General features: G+C 38.7%; 1 protein-coding gene across 1 annotated transcript; it reads right to left on the bottom strand.

The window, feature by feature from the left end:
* Positions 1–1,381: 1,381 nt before the first annotated feature.
* LOC127238533 (zinc finger protein 54-like) lies at positions 1,382–13,665 on the bottom strand. The gene is given in 4 exon segments (XM_051207144.1): positions 1,382–2,787; positions 4,413–4,539; positions 8,797–8,871; positions 13,597–13,665. Coding segments are annotated over 4 exon segments (1,677 nt in total).
* Between the last annotated feature and the right edge of the window lie 4,493 nt (positions 13,666–18,158).

Genomic DNA, 18,158 nt, shown 5'->3' with positions numbered 1-18,158 from the left:
TTTGGTAGAATTTAATTCTAATATGAAGTTTTGAAACTAAACAAACAATGAGAAGTATATGTGTTTGGTTTTTGGCAGGCTGTGCTTTCATTTGCAATTTGAACCCTGATGGGAGATGTCATCCTGTATATGTTTCTCATACTGGTTAATAATAAAGCACTGTTGGCCAATAGGATAGGAAGATGGGAGGGACTAGGAAACAAGGAGGAAATAGGAAGTAGTAAAGAGGAGTGAAGATGGAGAGTCTGGAGAAAGCAGTATGCTGCCGGCTCCCTGGTAAGAGAAATACATAGATCAGCAGAAATGGGTTAATAATTAAGATAGAGCTAGCTGATAAGAAACTAGTAACTGGCCAACAGGATAATATCAAATACAGAGTCTCTGTGTATTACTTGGGGCTGGCGCGGCAGCAGGACAAGACCAGGCGGCAGGCGGAAAAACCGAACTCCTTACAGATGGCACCCAACGTGTGCCACAGAAGGACTATCTCACTACAGAACCCTAGGTAAAGGATTTAGGAAATGAATGTGTTTGGTGGCTGTAATTTGTATCGGACAATGACACATAGGTTTTATATACGATATAAATTCATGCGGAGTCTTAGAAATATGAATTGTATGGTGTACAGCACCACATTTTTAAGTTACTATATTTTTTCATTATTATTATCATTATGATTGTTGACAATCACTATGATGTTCTGACAGTCCTAGAACTGACTATATAAACCATGATGGCCTCAGACTCACAGAGATCTTTTTGACTCTGCCTACAGAGTGCTGAGATTGAAGGCATGTACCACCTTGCATGGCATTATTCTCAATGTTTGGATATGGAAAGACATATATAGCTCACAACTGTTGTTAGGCATAGTTTCAGAGAATATTATGTCTCCTTCTGGCCTCCAAAGTCCTCAAACAAACAGATAGTGCGTAGAAATTCTTGTAGACTTAATAATTCACAGTTACTTTTGCAGAATTTTATTTCAATATTAACTATGTGTTTTTCATAAGTTTTAAAACTTCAACAAAGTCTTTCAAAAGTCCCTTATATTTACATCTCCATTATGTATAGCTGGGACCTATAAGTCAAGAGTACCATGTAAATGCTGTGTCACATGATTTACAATGGTGTCTGTGTAGGATAAATTCTGTGATGTCTTCTAAGATTTGAGAAGTGGATATAAGAGATGCTGGTCTTAACTTTGTGAAGTTTCTCTGTGATATGTCTTTTCTGATGTGCTCTAAGATATGAGCAGCTACCAAAATTCTTCTTACATTCCTTACATCTCTAATACATCTCTGTAGTGTGAACTCTCTGAAGTATTCTAAGATTTTTTTATGTAGGCAGAGGACTTGTTACATCACAGACATTTTTTTTTTTAACTGTTTATTTCCTGTATGGATTTTCTGATGTCTTCAAGTTTTGATCTGAGGATAAAGGCCATGTCACATTCTCCACATTTGTAAGGCTTCTCTCCCGTATGGATTCTCTCATGTCTTGTAAGATAAGAGCATATAGTAAAAGATTTGCCACATTACTCACATGTATAAGATTTCTCAACAGTATGAATTTTCTGATGTTTTCTAAGATATTTGCATGTTGTAAATGATTTGTCACATTCCTGACATTTGTAAGGCTTCTCTCCTGTATGGATTCTCTGATGTATTCTAAGATATGAGCATGTAGTAAAAGATTTGCCACATTCCACACATGTATAAGATTTCTCTCCAGTATGAATTTTCTGATTTCCTCTAAGATATTTGCTGATTGCAAATGATTTGACACATTCCTGGCATTTGTAAGGCTTCCCTCCTGTACGGATTTTCTTATGTGTCCCAAGATATGAGCATGCAGGGAAAGATTTGCCACAAACCCCACACGTATAAGAATTCTCTCCAGTATAAGTGTTCTGATGACTTCGAAGATGTGCACGTGTTGCAAATGATTTGCCACAGTCCTGGCATTTGTAAGGCTTTTCTCCAGTATGGATTCTCTGATGCGCTGTAAGAGTTGACTTCACAGTAAAGGATTTATCACAGTAACTACATGTGTAAGGCTTTTCTCCTGTGTGAATTCTTTGATGATCTATAAGAGTAGTCCTTGCAGCAAAGCATCTGTTACAGTCCTTACACTTGTAAGGCTTCTCTCCTGTGTGTATTCTCTGATGCACAGTAACATTTTGCAACAAAGTGAAGGATTTGTCACAGTACTTACATATGTAGGGTTTCTCACCAGTATGAATTCTTTCATGTACTTTAAGATTTGACTTCCCAGTAAAGGATTTGTTGCAGTCTTTACATGTGTAAGGCTTCTCTCCTGTGTGAATTCTCCAATGCACAGTAAGATATGAGGCAGTACTGAAGAATTTCCTGCATTTCCCACACTGGTATCGTTTCTCTCTAATGTAGTTTGGTTGTTTCAATAGATTAAATGTAGTGTCAAGGCATTCATCACATTCTCCCTGGGTATCCTGTTCCTTTGCAGGGTAGAGTCCCTGAACTTGAGCAATGGTGGAACACAAATTTAAGGATTTCTCACAAACTTTAGAATTGCAAGGTTCATCTCCAGTGAGCATGCTTTCCTTTCTATCTGGGTTTGATGAGTCAAGAGAGGCATCCCTGTGGTTACTGCATCTGTAGTTATTAGAGTTTTCTGTATTTTCACTTGTTCTATAAAGTGCACATGTGGAGGGGTCATGAAGAATTTTTCCAAAAATATTACACTGACAACACTCCTTTTCAGTCTTCACTCGTTGATAGACAGGATCACATATGTAATAATTTTCTGGAAAGTGAGTAAGATCATATTAGAAGGGAATGTCCCAAATTAAAACATCTAATAAATGACATCTATCCATTTTTGTTCTCCCATTTAAAAAAGTCAACCAGCAGCCACTTAGATATTTTCCTTAAACTTAATTGATTATGTTATCATGAAATCAGACTGACATTCTTCAGCGTTAGTGAATCATAACAGATACATTAACCTTATTGAAAATGTGCAATGAAAACAGATGCATCAGGAAAGTGAGGAAGAAATAAGTTCTGTGGGATGTGCTCATTGACTCATTATATTTAGAATACATGTGTCCATGTTTAAATAATTCCTCGGACTCTTATGAAGAAGAGTGCAGTTCAATCCCAGGTTCACGGTACTTATACTTATGAAGTGTAGTGTTCACAAGACCAAATTCCTTAAAAGATTAAAGTCTTACTTGAAAGTATCACAGGGTTTATTTTTCTCTCCAGAAAAACGCATTAGATTCTTCAAAAGTAGCAGAGGGAGAGACAATAATCTGCAGGTATCAGGGACTCAGATCACTTGACACAGGGCTGACATGGGCAGCTATTGGTTATTCCTATTCCCCCTTGTCTGAGCTCCACATGGTGCCATGTTAACTTTCTTCACAGAGTTATTTGACTCTAATCTTTACACTAGCTCCTGAGAGTATTTTCCAGATTGATGCCTGTCTATCTTCTACTAAGAAGATAAGGGAGTATCATTATAGAGACAGACATCAAGGAAGGCCATTAAAGAATAAACCTATTTCCTGCACCCACATTGGGCTTATGATTTGTAAAATTATTCCAATCTGATGTCAAGAACATCAATTCCATTTCCATTTTATCCTAGTATTTTCATCCTAATTCAGGTGTAATAGGCTCGGGCTGTAGTAGTTACAACAGACAGGATGCATCCTTGCACCAAGAAGCTATGCTATATTACATTGCCAAGAATCCTTTCAAGTGTAGTGGAATATGGCAAAAACATTCTCAGCTCTTCCTTTCTCTTTTACCAGAAGCCATCACTGCTGCCTTTCTCATTCACAAACTCACTGTGCATTCTTCCCTCTCTACAATCCAGGGGAATCTCATTTGCACCCAAGAGGTTACCAGGACCACCTTGCATATAATAGTCCACATGTTCTCTGAAGCAGCCCATGGCCCATGTGTAATTTAGAGAAAGAATACAGACAGCTAACAAGGTGCTGTATTAAGCACCTGAAAAGAACACCAAGCAGAGGGATGTAGGAATGTTTTCCAGTTGCAGATTCCTGTCAGAATCTTCAACAAATTTGGAGGAATTTAAAGTGTACACATCTTCAGATACTCCTCAGAAGTGTATCATGTTGGGTACAAAAAAGTTAACAGGCTTTAATAAATGGGTATAAATATTATAAGATACGAATTTTCTGATTGCATTGCGGAATCAAATGAGGATTGTTGGAAATATTTTACATGGAGAAATGAAAAAAAAAAAAAACGAATACCATGAAAATGTTCTTTTCTTCTACGAAACATTCCATGGATTCTTGTGGCTTCTAAGGCAAATTAACAGAGAGTTTACAAACAACAATGCTAATACATACAATGGATTACTTAGCAATTCTACAAGACAAATGCTCTTACCCACAGAGGCCAGGTTGTTGTAATTCTCCAACATCACATCAATGTACAAAGCCCTCTGAGCAGAGTCCAGGCACTGCCACTCCTCTTTGGAGAAGTCCACAGACAAGTCCTTGAATGTCAAGGCACCCTGAAACAAAGGACATGTTTGACTATGTGTACCAGATAGAGTGCTTTCCTACATGTAAGCAGACTTGAGGAAATTAGGGATGTACATGAAGACAGCTACTCATACAGACGATTTTAATATAGTCACATTGTATAATGGATGATTTAACTCTGCAAAAAACAGTTGGACACAACAGATGTACTAGCAATATCCACCAAACAAGACACACTTTTATGTCTGAACATGCTTATGTATCTGTTATGGCTGCTGTGCTTATGTACTGCAGAATCAGCATGTGCATGTCTAAGAAAAAATACTTACCGTGAGAAAATGTGCCTTAATTTCTGTACTTGTAGATGATGGTAATACAGTGACTGCAATCAATTCTGTGTATTTTTTGAGATTAATGTTTCTATTCCAACATGCTCAGTTTGTATATTTGAATCTTTGGTCCCTTGCCTTCCATTACATAGAAAAGTGGTACACTTGAAAAGTATAATTCATGGTTGAGTTCACAGGTTAATAATCTTTTTTCCACAGTAACTATGTGTGTAATAAAAGCACTGCATGATTTTGTTTTAAACATTAACACATAAGAACAGGTAGTCTATGTTATCACTTCACATGTATTTTTGAGCTACTACTAAGCACATTTGATACAATCTAAAATTTACCTAGAAAATAGCAATATGGCAAGTTAGGCTAAATAACAATGTGAGGTATTTTGAAGAATATTTCATTTCTGTAGAGTTATAAAAATTGATGGAAATCCTATTAGAGAATATTTGTTTAAACTGCGTGAATATGTGTCTATGTTTTGCCTCACCTGCCTAAGGCACCTGATTGGTTTAAAATAAAGAGCTGAGTGACCATTAACTAAGCTGGAGTTATACAGAAAGAAAGAACTCAGAAAGAATTTGGTGTAAAGAGAGATTCCAGAGAAACAAAGAGCAAATTGTAAGCAAAGAAGGATGGGTACAAAGGAAGATGACAGAACATAGATTAATAGAAACAGGTAAGCTGGAGTTATAAGAGGTAGTTTGAAACCAGCCTGTGCTAAAAGCTAACCTTTCATAATTGACCTTATGTCTCAGTGCCATGCCTGGGAACTGATGGTCCCACAAAAGAAATACAACTAAGATGTCCAAAAATACATCCTAGGATGTTTAAGTTGTATTTAAGCAAGTATGCATAATTACTAATGTGGATGCATTCAGAAGTGATGTAATGTCAATAAGGGAATATATGACATTATGTGAGAAATATTATCACTTTGTCAGATGTAATGCAGCTCAGAAGAACAGCTCAGGAGGAAATTCGGACTTTTTTGCTTTTTTTTTTTTTTTTTTTTTTTTTTTTTGCACCTGAGTTCTGTAGTTGTCGATGTGTACCCTTTTTGTACTTATGCTGTATTGTCTAACATACTTAATGCTAGTGGTGTTCATGATTCTTTATTTCTGTGGAAGTGCACAGTCTGTCTGATCCATGAGGAAGGAATAAATGCAAACCTGTAGGTCAGAACCCATTCCCCAAGTCTCACTTAAAGCACTGCAGCTTCTTGGTAGGCAAGTAGAACCATGACTCTCACAGAAATTGACCAGGACAAAGCAATCATGAGGAATGTTCTTTCTGCATCAAAACCATGGCTTCTGCACATCAATCAATCAATACCCTCAAGACATTATTCTTGATACATGCTACAAAATGGTACATAATGAATCCCGAACATGAAAGCTTACAGAGTGGAATTCTATTTAGGGAAGAAACGAAAAGACAAATAAAAATATGAATCTCTGGCCTGCTATAGTGGCACATGCCATAAATCCCAGCACTAGGGGGACAGAGACTTGTGGATCTCTGTGAGTCTGAGGTCAGCCTGGCTTACATGCTACTTGTGGGAGCACCAGGAATACACAGGAAGATTTTCTTGAAAAACAAACCAAACAAACAAAGGCCAAGGCAGTAATCTCTAGAGTTTGGGAAGTTGCAATTGAGCATCCTAAAGAAGAGAGTGGTGCGAATATGACATGCCCTTAGATAAACAGATAGCAGGTGTTATCAAATACATGGATCTATCATCACTTGATGGGGGATGTTCTTCTGTATACATGTTTCTCTTATTGTTGATGAATAAAACACTGTTTGGCCAGTAGAGACAAGAGAGGAGGAGAATCCTGAGGAAAGAGGCAGAGAGAACAGAAAGAAACACCTTGTAGCCACCAAAGAAGTAATAGATCTGCACATTCTCCCATGAGCTAAAACCATGCAGAAATACATACATTCATACTTACTGGTTCCTAATTAAGAGAGAAAAGCTTAAAAAGGATAGAAACCCTATTCTTCAAATGGCACCCACACAGAGACTAAAACTTAAAAGGAGGCGCATACTGGCTCGGCATTACAGGCAAAAAGTGCAGGACTTTTTAAAGAGGCCCTGCTACCAAACAAATAAATGGTGAATTAAATGGTGTTTATGAGCAGCCAACAGTATGCTTGGGGATGGCTGCCTAAACTGAGGCAGTGAGCAGAGCTCGCAGAGCAGCCAGTAAATGTACCCTGCCACGTGCAAAGCCAGCAGCTAAAATGTCTGCTTTAATTTTAGCAATGTCGTTTCCGAGAGAAAAGACCGTGTCCAGGAAAAGATAGAGATATACAGTAAAGACAGATTCAGAGGGAAAAGGAAAATCCTCTAAATGGCTTATGGTGTGTTTAAAGGTATACGTAGGCTTGGGAGACAAAAGAAAAAGGATAAAATCCTTAAAGAAATGGAGAACCGGGGTCTGGTGGCACAGGCCTTTAATTCCCAGCATCTGGATCTCGCAGGTGAATGTAATTACATTCTTATCTTTCTTTCATTGGAACAAATTCATTCAAAACAGATGAAAAACCTTATTTAAAGCCAGAAACAAATATAACTCTAGAAAACAGAGAGAATACCCACCAGGATATTGGGATGGACTAATACTTACTTATTAGAGAAAATAACAGCACAGGAACAGAACATAAGGGACTACATGAATACTCAAAGGTTCTGTATGGAAACAATCAGCAGTACACATGGACAGACAACTGACAGGACAGACTCTACCAGGGACACTTCAGAAAGGGACTCATACCTAGAATTTACCAAGAACTAGAGAAATTAAATAACGAGGAACTAAAACTGCCAAACAATAAAGGGGCAAATGAATTGCATAGACAATCTTTAAAGAATAATATACCAATGGCCAACAAATATTGCAAAAGTGTTCAGGATCCCTAAAATGCCATCATGGAAACACAAAAAAACAAAAAAAAAAAAAAAAAAAAAGAAAGAAAAAAAGAAAGAAAGAAAGAAGGAAAGAAAGAAAGAAAAAGTGATTTGAAAAATGGCTGTCTTCAACTATCCATAAAACAAATATTAGGGAGAATCAGGTGACAGTGGAACACCCATTCACTGCTGGAGTATGCAGGGGAGTGTAAACTCATACTGTCATTGTGGGAATCAGTTTGGAAATTATTGAGTAAATCTAAGAGAGAATCTATGACCCACCAATGTCACCCCTGAGAACATAACCAGAGAACTCCAAATCCCAATACTCAAAATGTTTGTACCCCTAATTCACTGCATTCACCATAACAAAGTATGAGAATCAAAACAATTCTATTAAAATGTTATACATATAAAATGGAAATCCATTCATGGGAGAGGAAATGTCAATAAAATCTTCAGTAAAATGTTTGGATTTAGAATATGTACTAGTAAGTGAGGTCACACAATGTCAGAAAGTAGAAATCACATTTTCCCTCATTTGCAGAAACTAGCCAATAACATGACTATATGAGAAACAATTTGCATGTGGGCACAGCAGGAGTTGGAGGTAAGGGAAAGAAAGTTTGAATATCAAGGTTGAGGTGGGACTGAATACATGGAATGCACACCAGTTTAAAAACATGATATATATCTAAGTGCTTCCCTAACTCTAATTCTATCACAGTAATTTTTCTTTTTTTCTGATGGATAACTTGATAAATACATATTCAATAACAAAAATGTAAAATGCCTTTTGGATCACTACAGTGTCCCTGCTCCCAAAAATTAACTACATAAAAAATACATTGATTTTACAGTTTGTAATTGGTTAATTTCAGTGTGGGATTTTTTTGTCATTGTTGTCTGTTTGTTTGTTTGTTTGAAACAATTTTCATAAAAAATTAAAATACCACTAGTAGCAAATGGTAAGGTCTTCCAATGTCTGAACATATATTATATTGAGAAAGGTGTATATGTCCACTGACCTGGGAAATGGTTACTGGAGAAACAGCCATTTCTGTCTTTTTTTCTTCTTTGAGTTTACCTTTCAGGAACAATGACTAGATAGGTGGCCTGTTGTCTTTTCTAGTAAGGGATGAAGAAGAAAAACAGAAAATTAATACTGAAAGCTGTTAGAGAAAATATCAAATCACCTGAAAAGATCCAAGCAACCAAAATACCAGGTATCCAGACAATGATCCTAAGTTCACAGAGCTTTGAAAGACATTTAAAGCTTGAAGATAAAATCAGTATCAACCTCATCATTACATCCAGAAAAGATCTATCTTAAAATTAATGGAGACTTAGTTACTATGATTCATTTCACTAATCGGTTTGGCAGACAATAATTAGAGGCAAAATTTATAAGGAGAATGGGTGGGTTTATCCATGAGAATATGGGAAATAATACATTTCATATGAATAATAGTTAATTCATGAGAAATGGACAAGAGAGCAAACCAATAATTCCCACACAGAAGTAGTAAAACTACTGCCAGATAATCCAAGCATTAACAACATCACAAACAAAAGCATAGTGAAAAAACTGCCAGGACCATAATCAAGGACACAGATGTGGACAATTGTCAAACAAACAAGTCCTCAACTTAAATAAATTCAGCAAGTCAACCCAGCCATTCCATTCCTTGGCATAGTCTCAAATGACTCAGCATCCTTCTGCACAGGTACTTGTTGAGCCATATTCATTTCTGCTCCATGCACAAGAGCTACAACTTGAAAACCTTCTGAATGTCTGTGAACTTAACACTTAGTAAAAATGTGGTACTCTTACACTATGAAATACTATTGCCTTGTAAAGAAAATTGAAATCATGAGCCTTGCACCTACATGGATGGCCCTAGAAAAGGGCATATTGAGTGGAGAAAACCCAGACCCCGAAAGACAGACTCTCCATCTTCTCTGTCATAGGAAGTCTTAGCTCAAATATTCGGATGCAAGTACAAAACATGGAGTAAGGTCAGTAACTGGAGAAGTAAAAAAGGAGGCCACTGTGGGGTGAGGTAGAGTTACGGACAGCAGAAAAATAGGGAACAATGATGCAAAATGCAGCGAACTGGAATAGAGCTGTGTATGTCTGTGTGGGTGTGTGAAAAGTATGGAGAAGGGACAGACATGAGCACAGATGAGTAAAATAGCAGCAGTGATGTCTCTAAGAAGTCACAAGGAATCTCTTATCATCTTCCAAAAATGCCTACAATACATTCTCTGTAAGCATGTACAGTTAGAGCAGAAATGATGATTTCCAGTCTCAGCTGATGATGCTCCTCACAAGAGTCACAGATTTTCTAACAAACCACCCACAGCAGCCTGCTTTGAAGTTGATGGTCACAGCTGTTGCTGAGATTCCCAAAGCATTACAGGCTACTGGGGTTGTCCATGTTTGCCTCACACAGTGAAGAGGTGAAGCCCTACTGTTGAAGAAGCCATGTGCTTCAGTCATAGCCAGAGGACTTGAGAAGAACCAGAATACAAAGCCTACTCCCTGGGAACTAGTTTTCACGGTATCCTAAGGCAACAAGCAAGGCTTTATAGGAGGGAGCCAATGGTTCTACCCAACTCTGACAATTATGATCCATAACAATGATCTACACTACACAATAAAGCATAGAGTACAAGAGTGACACACTTGCATCGGTGGTAACCAACTGCTTCTACTTGGGTTTCACAGTGCCAACAAGAAAATCATGCCTGGTCCCGGAAACCAGGCCATTTTTGAGTGAGTGAGGGATGGATCCTGGGGGAGAACCTAAAACCACTAATGCATCACTCACATGTATATTCATATAAAATTGATTTGCCTCCTAGAGTCAATTCTTATATAGAAAAGTAATTCTGAGATCTTTCTCAGTGGAGAACAACAGGTTTTGTAGCCAGTACTCTAAATAGTCTTAATAAGCCAAGACTCAGATATCAATGTAAATGTTGAAAAATCGGAGAAGTAAAAGAGTCAAGCACTAGTAAGAGTTCTTATCTTTAATGAATCCTGAGACCAAAAGTGTGAGAGTCAATTTCTAGGAATCCTCAGACTGAATGGAATAAGCTGGTATATGTTCCTTCCTATATACCTCTCTCCACCTAGTCGAATTACCTCTTATTGCTGGAATAAAGGTGTGAGCTCTATTTTCTTTTGAGTCTGGTTATATCTCAGGTAGCCTGTGGTGGCCTTGAACTGCTGTCAGCTTATTTTCTCAAACCCTGGGCTGGGATTAAAGGTGTGGCCCTCCACAGCATGGCATCTATGGCTTAAAGGGCTAGTAGGTAAACTCTGATTTTCAGGCAAACATTGCTAGAGCATAAATAAATTACCACAAGCTTCCGCAGTTGTTTTGATGCATGCATTTAATACTACAACTTGGGAGACTCAGGTGGGTGAGACTCTGTGAGCCTCCTAGGCATGGAGAGTCCTGAGCAAGATAGAGCCACACCTTGAATTCAGGTCTCAAACACAACAAACAAAGGAACCTAAATTAACAGTGTGGTCATGTGTCCATAAACAGAGTGCTTATTTTGGACCAAGGAGATGAAAGAGTCTTGTAGAGAATTTTCTGCTAATTTTATCCTGTATTATGACACCTCCCCTGATTTTCTTCATGCCCACCACCTGGGGGACAGTTTCTCTGTTTAATCCCAGATATCTGCAAACTCCCTCTGTAGACCAGCTTGGCAAGCCTGCCTCTTCCCAAATGCTGGGGTTAAAGGCTAGTGTCAACACCATCTGTTTCATAATACCTCTTCCAACTATGATCTGATACCATGAAGCAAGATACTGTGCTATTCTAGGTACTAGGGTGCAATATTAAGAAGTCAGCATGAGAAGACACAATTTTTTTTTTTTTTAATCCCTCTCCTTTTTATCCTGAGATAAGATGTCACCATGAAGACCTGGCTGTCATAGAATGCACCATAACGATCAGGAAAGTCTTTCACCCAGTTCCACCTCTCTTCACCTCCCCAGCAGTGAGAATTTATAAGTGTTTTTTTCTGCTGGTCTGTCTCCACCCACAGCCATGCCAGCCCCAAATAATACACGGACACGCTGTATTAGATATGATTCTGTAGGCCTCTTATTAGTGGCTATCTAGAAGCTTAATCCCGCACTCTGATCTTCTGGCAAGGTTTATTTTTTAGATTACAAAAAAAAATCTTTCCATTGTTTAAGTTAAAATAGTGCAACCAATATATTATTCAGCCAAGCATTATTTTTTTGGATTCCACACAAAATATTAGTACAGGTATTGTTCTGCTAATAATTCATTTGTTAAATTACAAACTAAATATCATTACATGTATGTACTTCTGGACTACAAATGTGAATTACTCCATCTGTGGCTCTGGGAACCCTGAGGAAGAGGAGGAAGAAAGGAAATGAGAAGGGAAAGAGGAGGAAGGGCTAAGACACGCCATTCTCTAGACTCCACACAGCTGTTGTAATCAGTAATCAAAGCATCTCAACTTATCATCTGTGAACTCACACTAGACCACATCAGTCTAGCAAAGAAAAAGGCTCACAGACCCTACACTCTCCTCATCTAATGTTGCTATGGATGGATATTAGGAGAAGAATCATTGCCTTAACTGTAGTCCTCTACTGAGCCCACCTGCCTCCACCACATAGCTGCAAACACAGTCTCAAACATGGCTCTGGTTAATATCACTGAGACCAAGAAAGTGAATAACGAAGCACATAGTAGAGGGATTGATTAGAATCGTAGAATAAGGTAGTAGACAGATAGGAGATGAGTCTAGGCAGTGATTGATGTGGGCATGCTCAAAGACACACATGTGCTGTATATAAAAGGAGACTCCTGTGGGGTGTGGGAGAATATAGTCAGAAGAAAAATAGGAAGCAATGATCTAAAACAAGTAGGAAATGCAGTGTGTGTTTGTGTGTGTGTGTCTGTGTGGTTAATGGAGTAGGGATAGGAATAAACACAGAATGAGATAGAGGAAAATAACAGTAAGGATTTCTGAAAAGGTCATAATGATGCTTACTTTTACAACCTATAACAATCTAGTAATACATCTATAATTCATCTAAATCTGTATCAGCAGTAATATTGTGTCTCATCTCATGAGGCTCCTCATAGGAGCCATACATTTTCTAAGAAAGTAGCTACAGCAGCCTGCTTTGATATTGTTGGTCAGTGTGTCTTTGAGATTTCAAAACAGTACAGGATACTAGGTTTTTGCATGTTCACCTCTCAGAAGTGGAAGGTGTGCCCCCTACAGCTGAAGAAGCCATGGGATTGAATCACAGCCAGGACACTGGAGATGAACATGAATTTAAAGCCTCTTCCCTGAGGACTAGTTTTCATTGTATCTTAAGGCAACACCCAAGCTTTTACAGAGGCCAGGCAACAGTCATACACAACTATGACAATTGTGAACACAACAGTGCTCCACACTGCATGAAACCACACATGCTACAAGCCTGATAGACAATCATTGGTGGTGAACAACAGATTCTACCTGGACTTAAAGCCTTCTCAACAAGTGGGAAATCGTATATGATACTGGGAACCTAGGCACTCTCTGGGGAAAGGAGAGGATGGAACTTGGAGGAGAACATGAACCCACTGTCCAGGACTCACATGCATATTCATATAAAATTGATTTGCCTCCTAGACTCAGTTCTCATGTAGAGAGTCTTCTCATAGCTACAGCAGGATTATTCTGAGACCTTTGTCAGTGGATGTCACTAGAAATTACTTCCAGTGAATCTGAATGTGGCAAAACTATATTTGGCTCATCAGATATGTAGCTACTGTGTCCTCCTTCTCCACTTTACAGGGCTCTTTGTTGGGCTCCAGGGGTGAGCATATCTGGGTGATCATTTACCCGGCACATGAGAAAAACATGGCTCAGAAAGCACCTAGATTTCTCAGATACAGCAGGATAATTCTGAGACCTTTGTCAGTGGATGTCTACAGTAATAACTTCCAGTGATTTCCCATGGTCATGCAGAGTTCACAATACTGAAAATACCTAGAAAACATTTTCCTTGAATGCAACTTGAATGCCGCTTTCCCATCACTTCTCACTCAACTCCAAGGGGCAGAAAAGGAACTTAATGACTGGGATCACAAACATTAAAAGACTATGTAATGAATATATCATGGACCAAATTTGGTGAAAGTCTTACATCTCCCAAGGGGGAACACTCTTAGGGAACATTTTTCCAAGAGACACCCAGGAGGAACAAACAAATTATTCTCATCCACACTAACCAGTCTGCTGCATCCCTGTAACATCCCATCCCAGTACAAAGCCCTGTAAACAGGCTGTAGGCCTCGAACTTCCTCCTGAGAAAAGCCCACAGTTACACCACTGGCAGGCAACAGACCACAAAATAAAACTCAACAGGGTGTGTAGCCAGAATACCAATTAGTCCTATAAACCCAGAGACGGTTATCAGTGTAAATGCTGACAAATCAGAGAAGTAAAAGACCCAGCCTATAGCAAGACTTCTTACCTCTCCTGAATCTATTGCGGTTTAATGACGATCAGGATGACCAAATAGATGTTTATTCAGGGAGAAATGGCCTACAACCTAGACAGATGAACACCAGCAACTTCTACCAGAAGCTCTCCTCTCCAAGACCTGCCAGCAAGAGAGAGCATTCCAGGGCTCCTCCTCAGACCTTCTTCCAGAGGTCACTTCCGCCCCTGGCTCCACCCCCAATGGGCGTGGTCAGCTTCACAGAAGGAGGCAAAGTGAACATCCCTCTACAGGAATCCACTGACCAAAGGAGAACCTGTTTCTAGGAATCCTCAGACTGAATGCTACAAGCTGCTCTCTCTTCCTGCCTGATATACCTCTCTCTGCCCAGCAACTTCATTCCCACCTCCTCATTGCTGGGATTAAGGGTGTGACCTCAGTTTCTCTGTTAGAATGGTTCAAGCTTTGGTACAGCAGGGTGGCCTTGATCACCTGATTTTCCTGTTTCCTCATCCCAAGTGATGGGATTAAAGGTGTGTGCCACCACTGCCCGGCCTCTATGGACAACTAGTGTCTAGCTCTACACTCTACCTCCAGGCAAGCTTTATTTGGTAGAGCATGAATAAAATACTATCACAAGATAGAACAGTTGTTTTGCTGCATACCTTTAATCCTAGTAATTGGGAGAAACTGGGGGTAGAATTCTCTGAGGTCCACTTTTGTGTGTTCTACATGTTGAATCCTGAGCAAGACAGAACAACACTGTGAGCTCAGTCTCAGGCACAAGAATGAATATACACTGATTGATCATGTGTCCGTGGATATAGTGCTTATCTTGGACCAAGGAGATAAAAGTCTCTTGTAGATAGTTTTCTAATATTAATGACTTGTCATAATTCTTAAAAAGATACTTTCTAATTTTATCGTGTATTTTAATGTATTCTGTTTCTTCCTTTTTCCCCACACCTGAGAACATAGTTTCTCTGTGTAATCCCAGCTATCCTTCAACTCCCTCTGTAGACCAAGCTGGCAAGGAATCCCAAGATCCACCTGGCTCTGCTTCTCAAATGCTGGGATTAGAGCCTACTGCCAACAGTAACTGTTTTATAATGCCATTTCTAAATGTGAAAACACTGCCATGTGATACCATAAAAAAGCCTATTGTGTTTTCCAGGTATTCAGGTGAAACATTAAGAAGTCAGCACAAATACATATTTTTCCTTTCTTTTCTTTTGTGCCTGAGCAATGTCTCACCATGAGGCCCTGGCTTTAGTTGAACCCTGTGTTGAGAACAGGCTGTCTACAACACACTTTATAGATTCATGTGTCTTTGCCTTCTTGTGTTGCGATTATAGTTATTTGCCACCAAGGTGTCAGACACTTTTCAGAATGCTGAATGTACATAACAGGGTGTCAGTGTCTGAGATGGAAGACTAGCAGTGGGCCAAAAAATGTCAATTTTAAGTGACACCGTTTACAACCTGCCTGTGGATCTCACAAAATCTCCATTTGGAATTCAATTATGTTTACATATTATAAATGTCAAATTCCATTTTTATATGCCACTCTTTTAAGTTGGAAGTGATTTAACATGGAAGTGAGCATCAATGACTGTAAACTTCAAGAGCTTTGTGTGCTTTCTACCAAAGCAAAAAGACTGTTTGCAAATATCAACACATGTATTTGAATATTTACTAGATTACACTAAAAGAATATTTTTGGTGTTTGCAGCTGGAGCTGCGCCACTAACACCAGCGCCTTCTCTCACTTGCTGAGCTCCAGCAGAAGGAGCAGGAGGGCAAGTAAGGAGGTGCTTATAGCATGGCTCCTACAAAGCAGAGTGGCCGTAAACCCACCGGTGGTAAAAAGCACCCCAGGAAAGGACTGCCTTCCATAGCGGCTTGCAATACTGGGTCCTCTACTAGAGCAGTGAAGAAAACTCATTGCTACAGGCCTGGTACTCTGCACTCCAGGAAACCAGAGGGTATCAGAAACCACTGGACTTCTGATTAGCAACCTCCCTTTCCAGCCTCTGGTGGGAGAAATTGATCAGGACTTCCTAGCAGTGTTTTATTGACTTTTATTGTCAGTGTGTCCAGGAAAGACACACAGGCCAAAACTGCTGCAGTTATTGTTCTATTTATTGCCTAATATAATATTCATACAATATATCTTAGAAAATTAATGTATATGTCTTATCCTGGCAGTATTATCCCATGGTCATGGAACACAAAAGTTGCCCCACACAAGCTAACTTTTCTAACCCCTGAAGGTCCTGACACCTCGTTCATTGATCAGTTTCCGCAATATTCTTTTCCCATCAATATGAGTCCCTGTGTAGGGCAGAGGTTAACTCTGGCCATTTTAACATTGTTACTGGGTGTGCCCCATAATCGCCTGAATGTATTGTAAAAAGACTTACACTTTTTTCTGAATATCTTATTCATGAGTACATACAGTCATGGATGTTTCAAGAACATTTCAGAGCCTCTACTAGAGACCTCTGGCTTCTTTATTTGCATCACCTCATGGAAGGTATAAGGAAGACCTTGAAGTTAGATGAGGATATCTCCCTAAAATCAAAGAGGTAGTATGCACATAATCTTTGTGGGGAAGTTTAGAAGCAGTACTCCTAGGAGAAGTCATAAATGATTTCTTTGAAATTCCATCAATCCAATATCCCCATGATGTACACATAAGAAGCATCCCAAGCAGGCAAGATGTGGAGATCAAAGCCAAAGTCAGGTGGTGAGCATCATGAGCTCAGCTTTGTTGGATCTTGGTCAAGATGCTGGGCTAGATGCAAGACTTTCACCATTCCCATAAGAAATGCCTGCACCATCATGGACAGCTTCTCTCATTCTAATATGAAGTTTTGAGAGTGAGCAAAAAATGAGAAATTATGGCAACAGTTTTTGTGTGTTTGATTTTTGGTAGAATTTAATTCAAATATGAAGTATTGAAACTGAACAAACAATGAGAAATATTTGTGTTTCATTTTTGGTAGGATGTGCTTTCATTAGCAATTTAACCCTAGGTAAAGATTTGTCAAATGAATGTGTTTGGTGGCTGTAATTTGTATCGGACAATGGCACATAGGTTTGATATACGATATAAATTCATGTGGTTTCTTGGAAATATGAATTGTATAGTGTACAGCACACATTTTTAAGTTTCGATATTTTGTCATTATTGTTATCATTATGATTGTTGACACTCACTATGATGTTCTGACAGTCCTAGAACTGACTATATAAACCATGATGGCCTCAGACTCACAGAGATGTTTTTGACTCTGCCTACCTTGCATGGCATTATTCTCAATGTTTGGATATTGAAAGAGATACATAGCTCACAACTGTTGTTAAGCAAAGTTTCAGAGAATATGATGTCCCCTACCTGCTCCCATAGACCTCAAACAAGCAGATGTTGTATAGAAATTCCTGTTGACTAGACACCTCACATACATTGAAAAATAATTCACACAGTTACTTTTGCAGAATTTTATTTCAATGTTAACTATGTGTTTTTCATAAGTTTTAAAACTTCAACAAAGTCTTTCAAAAGTCCCTTATATTTACATCTCCATTATGTATAGCTGGGACCTATAAGTCAATAATACCATGTAAATGCTGTGTCACATGATTTACAGTGGTGTCTGTGTAGGATAAATTCTGTGATGTCTTCTAAGATATGAGAAGTGGATATAAGAGATGCTGGTCTTAACTTTGTGAAGTTTTTCTGTGATATATCTTTCCTGATGTGCTCTAAGATATGAGCAGCTACCAAAATTCTTCTTACATTCCTTACATCTGTAATAGGTCTCTGTAGTGTGATCCTTCTGAAGTGTTCTAAGATTTTTTTTATGTAGGCAGAGGACTTGTTACA

This window comes from Phodopus roborovskii, unplaced genomic scaffold (assembly GCF_943737965.1).
Source record: "Phodopus roborovskii unplaced genomic scaffold, PHOROB, whole genome shotgun sequence".
Taxonomy (NCBI): domain Eukaryota; kingdom Metazoa; phylum Chordata; class Mammalia; order Rodentia; family Cricetidae; genus Phodopus; species Phodopus roborovskii.
Note: the sequence above shows the minus strand (reverse complement) of the source record. Positions and strands in the feature narration are given on the sequence as shown.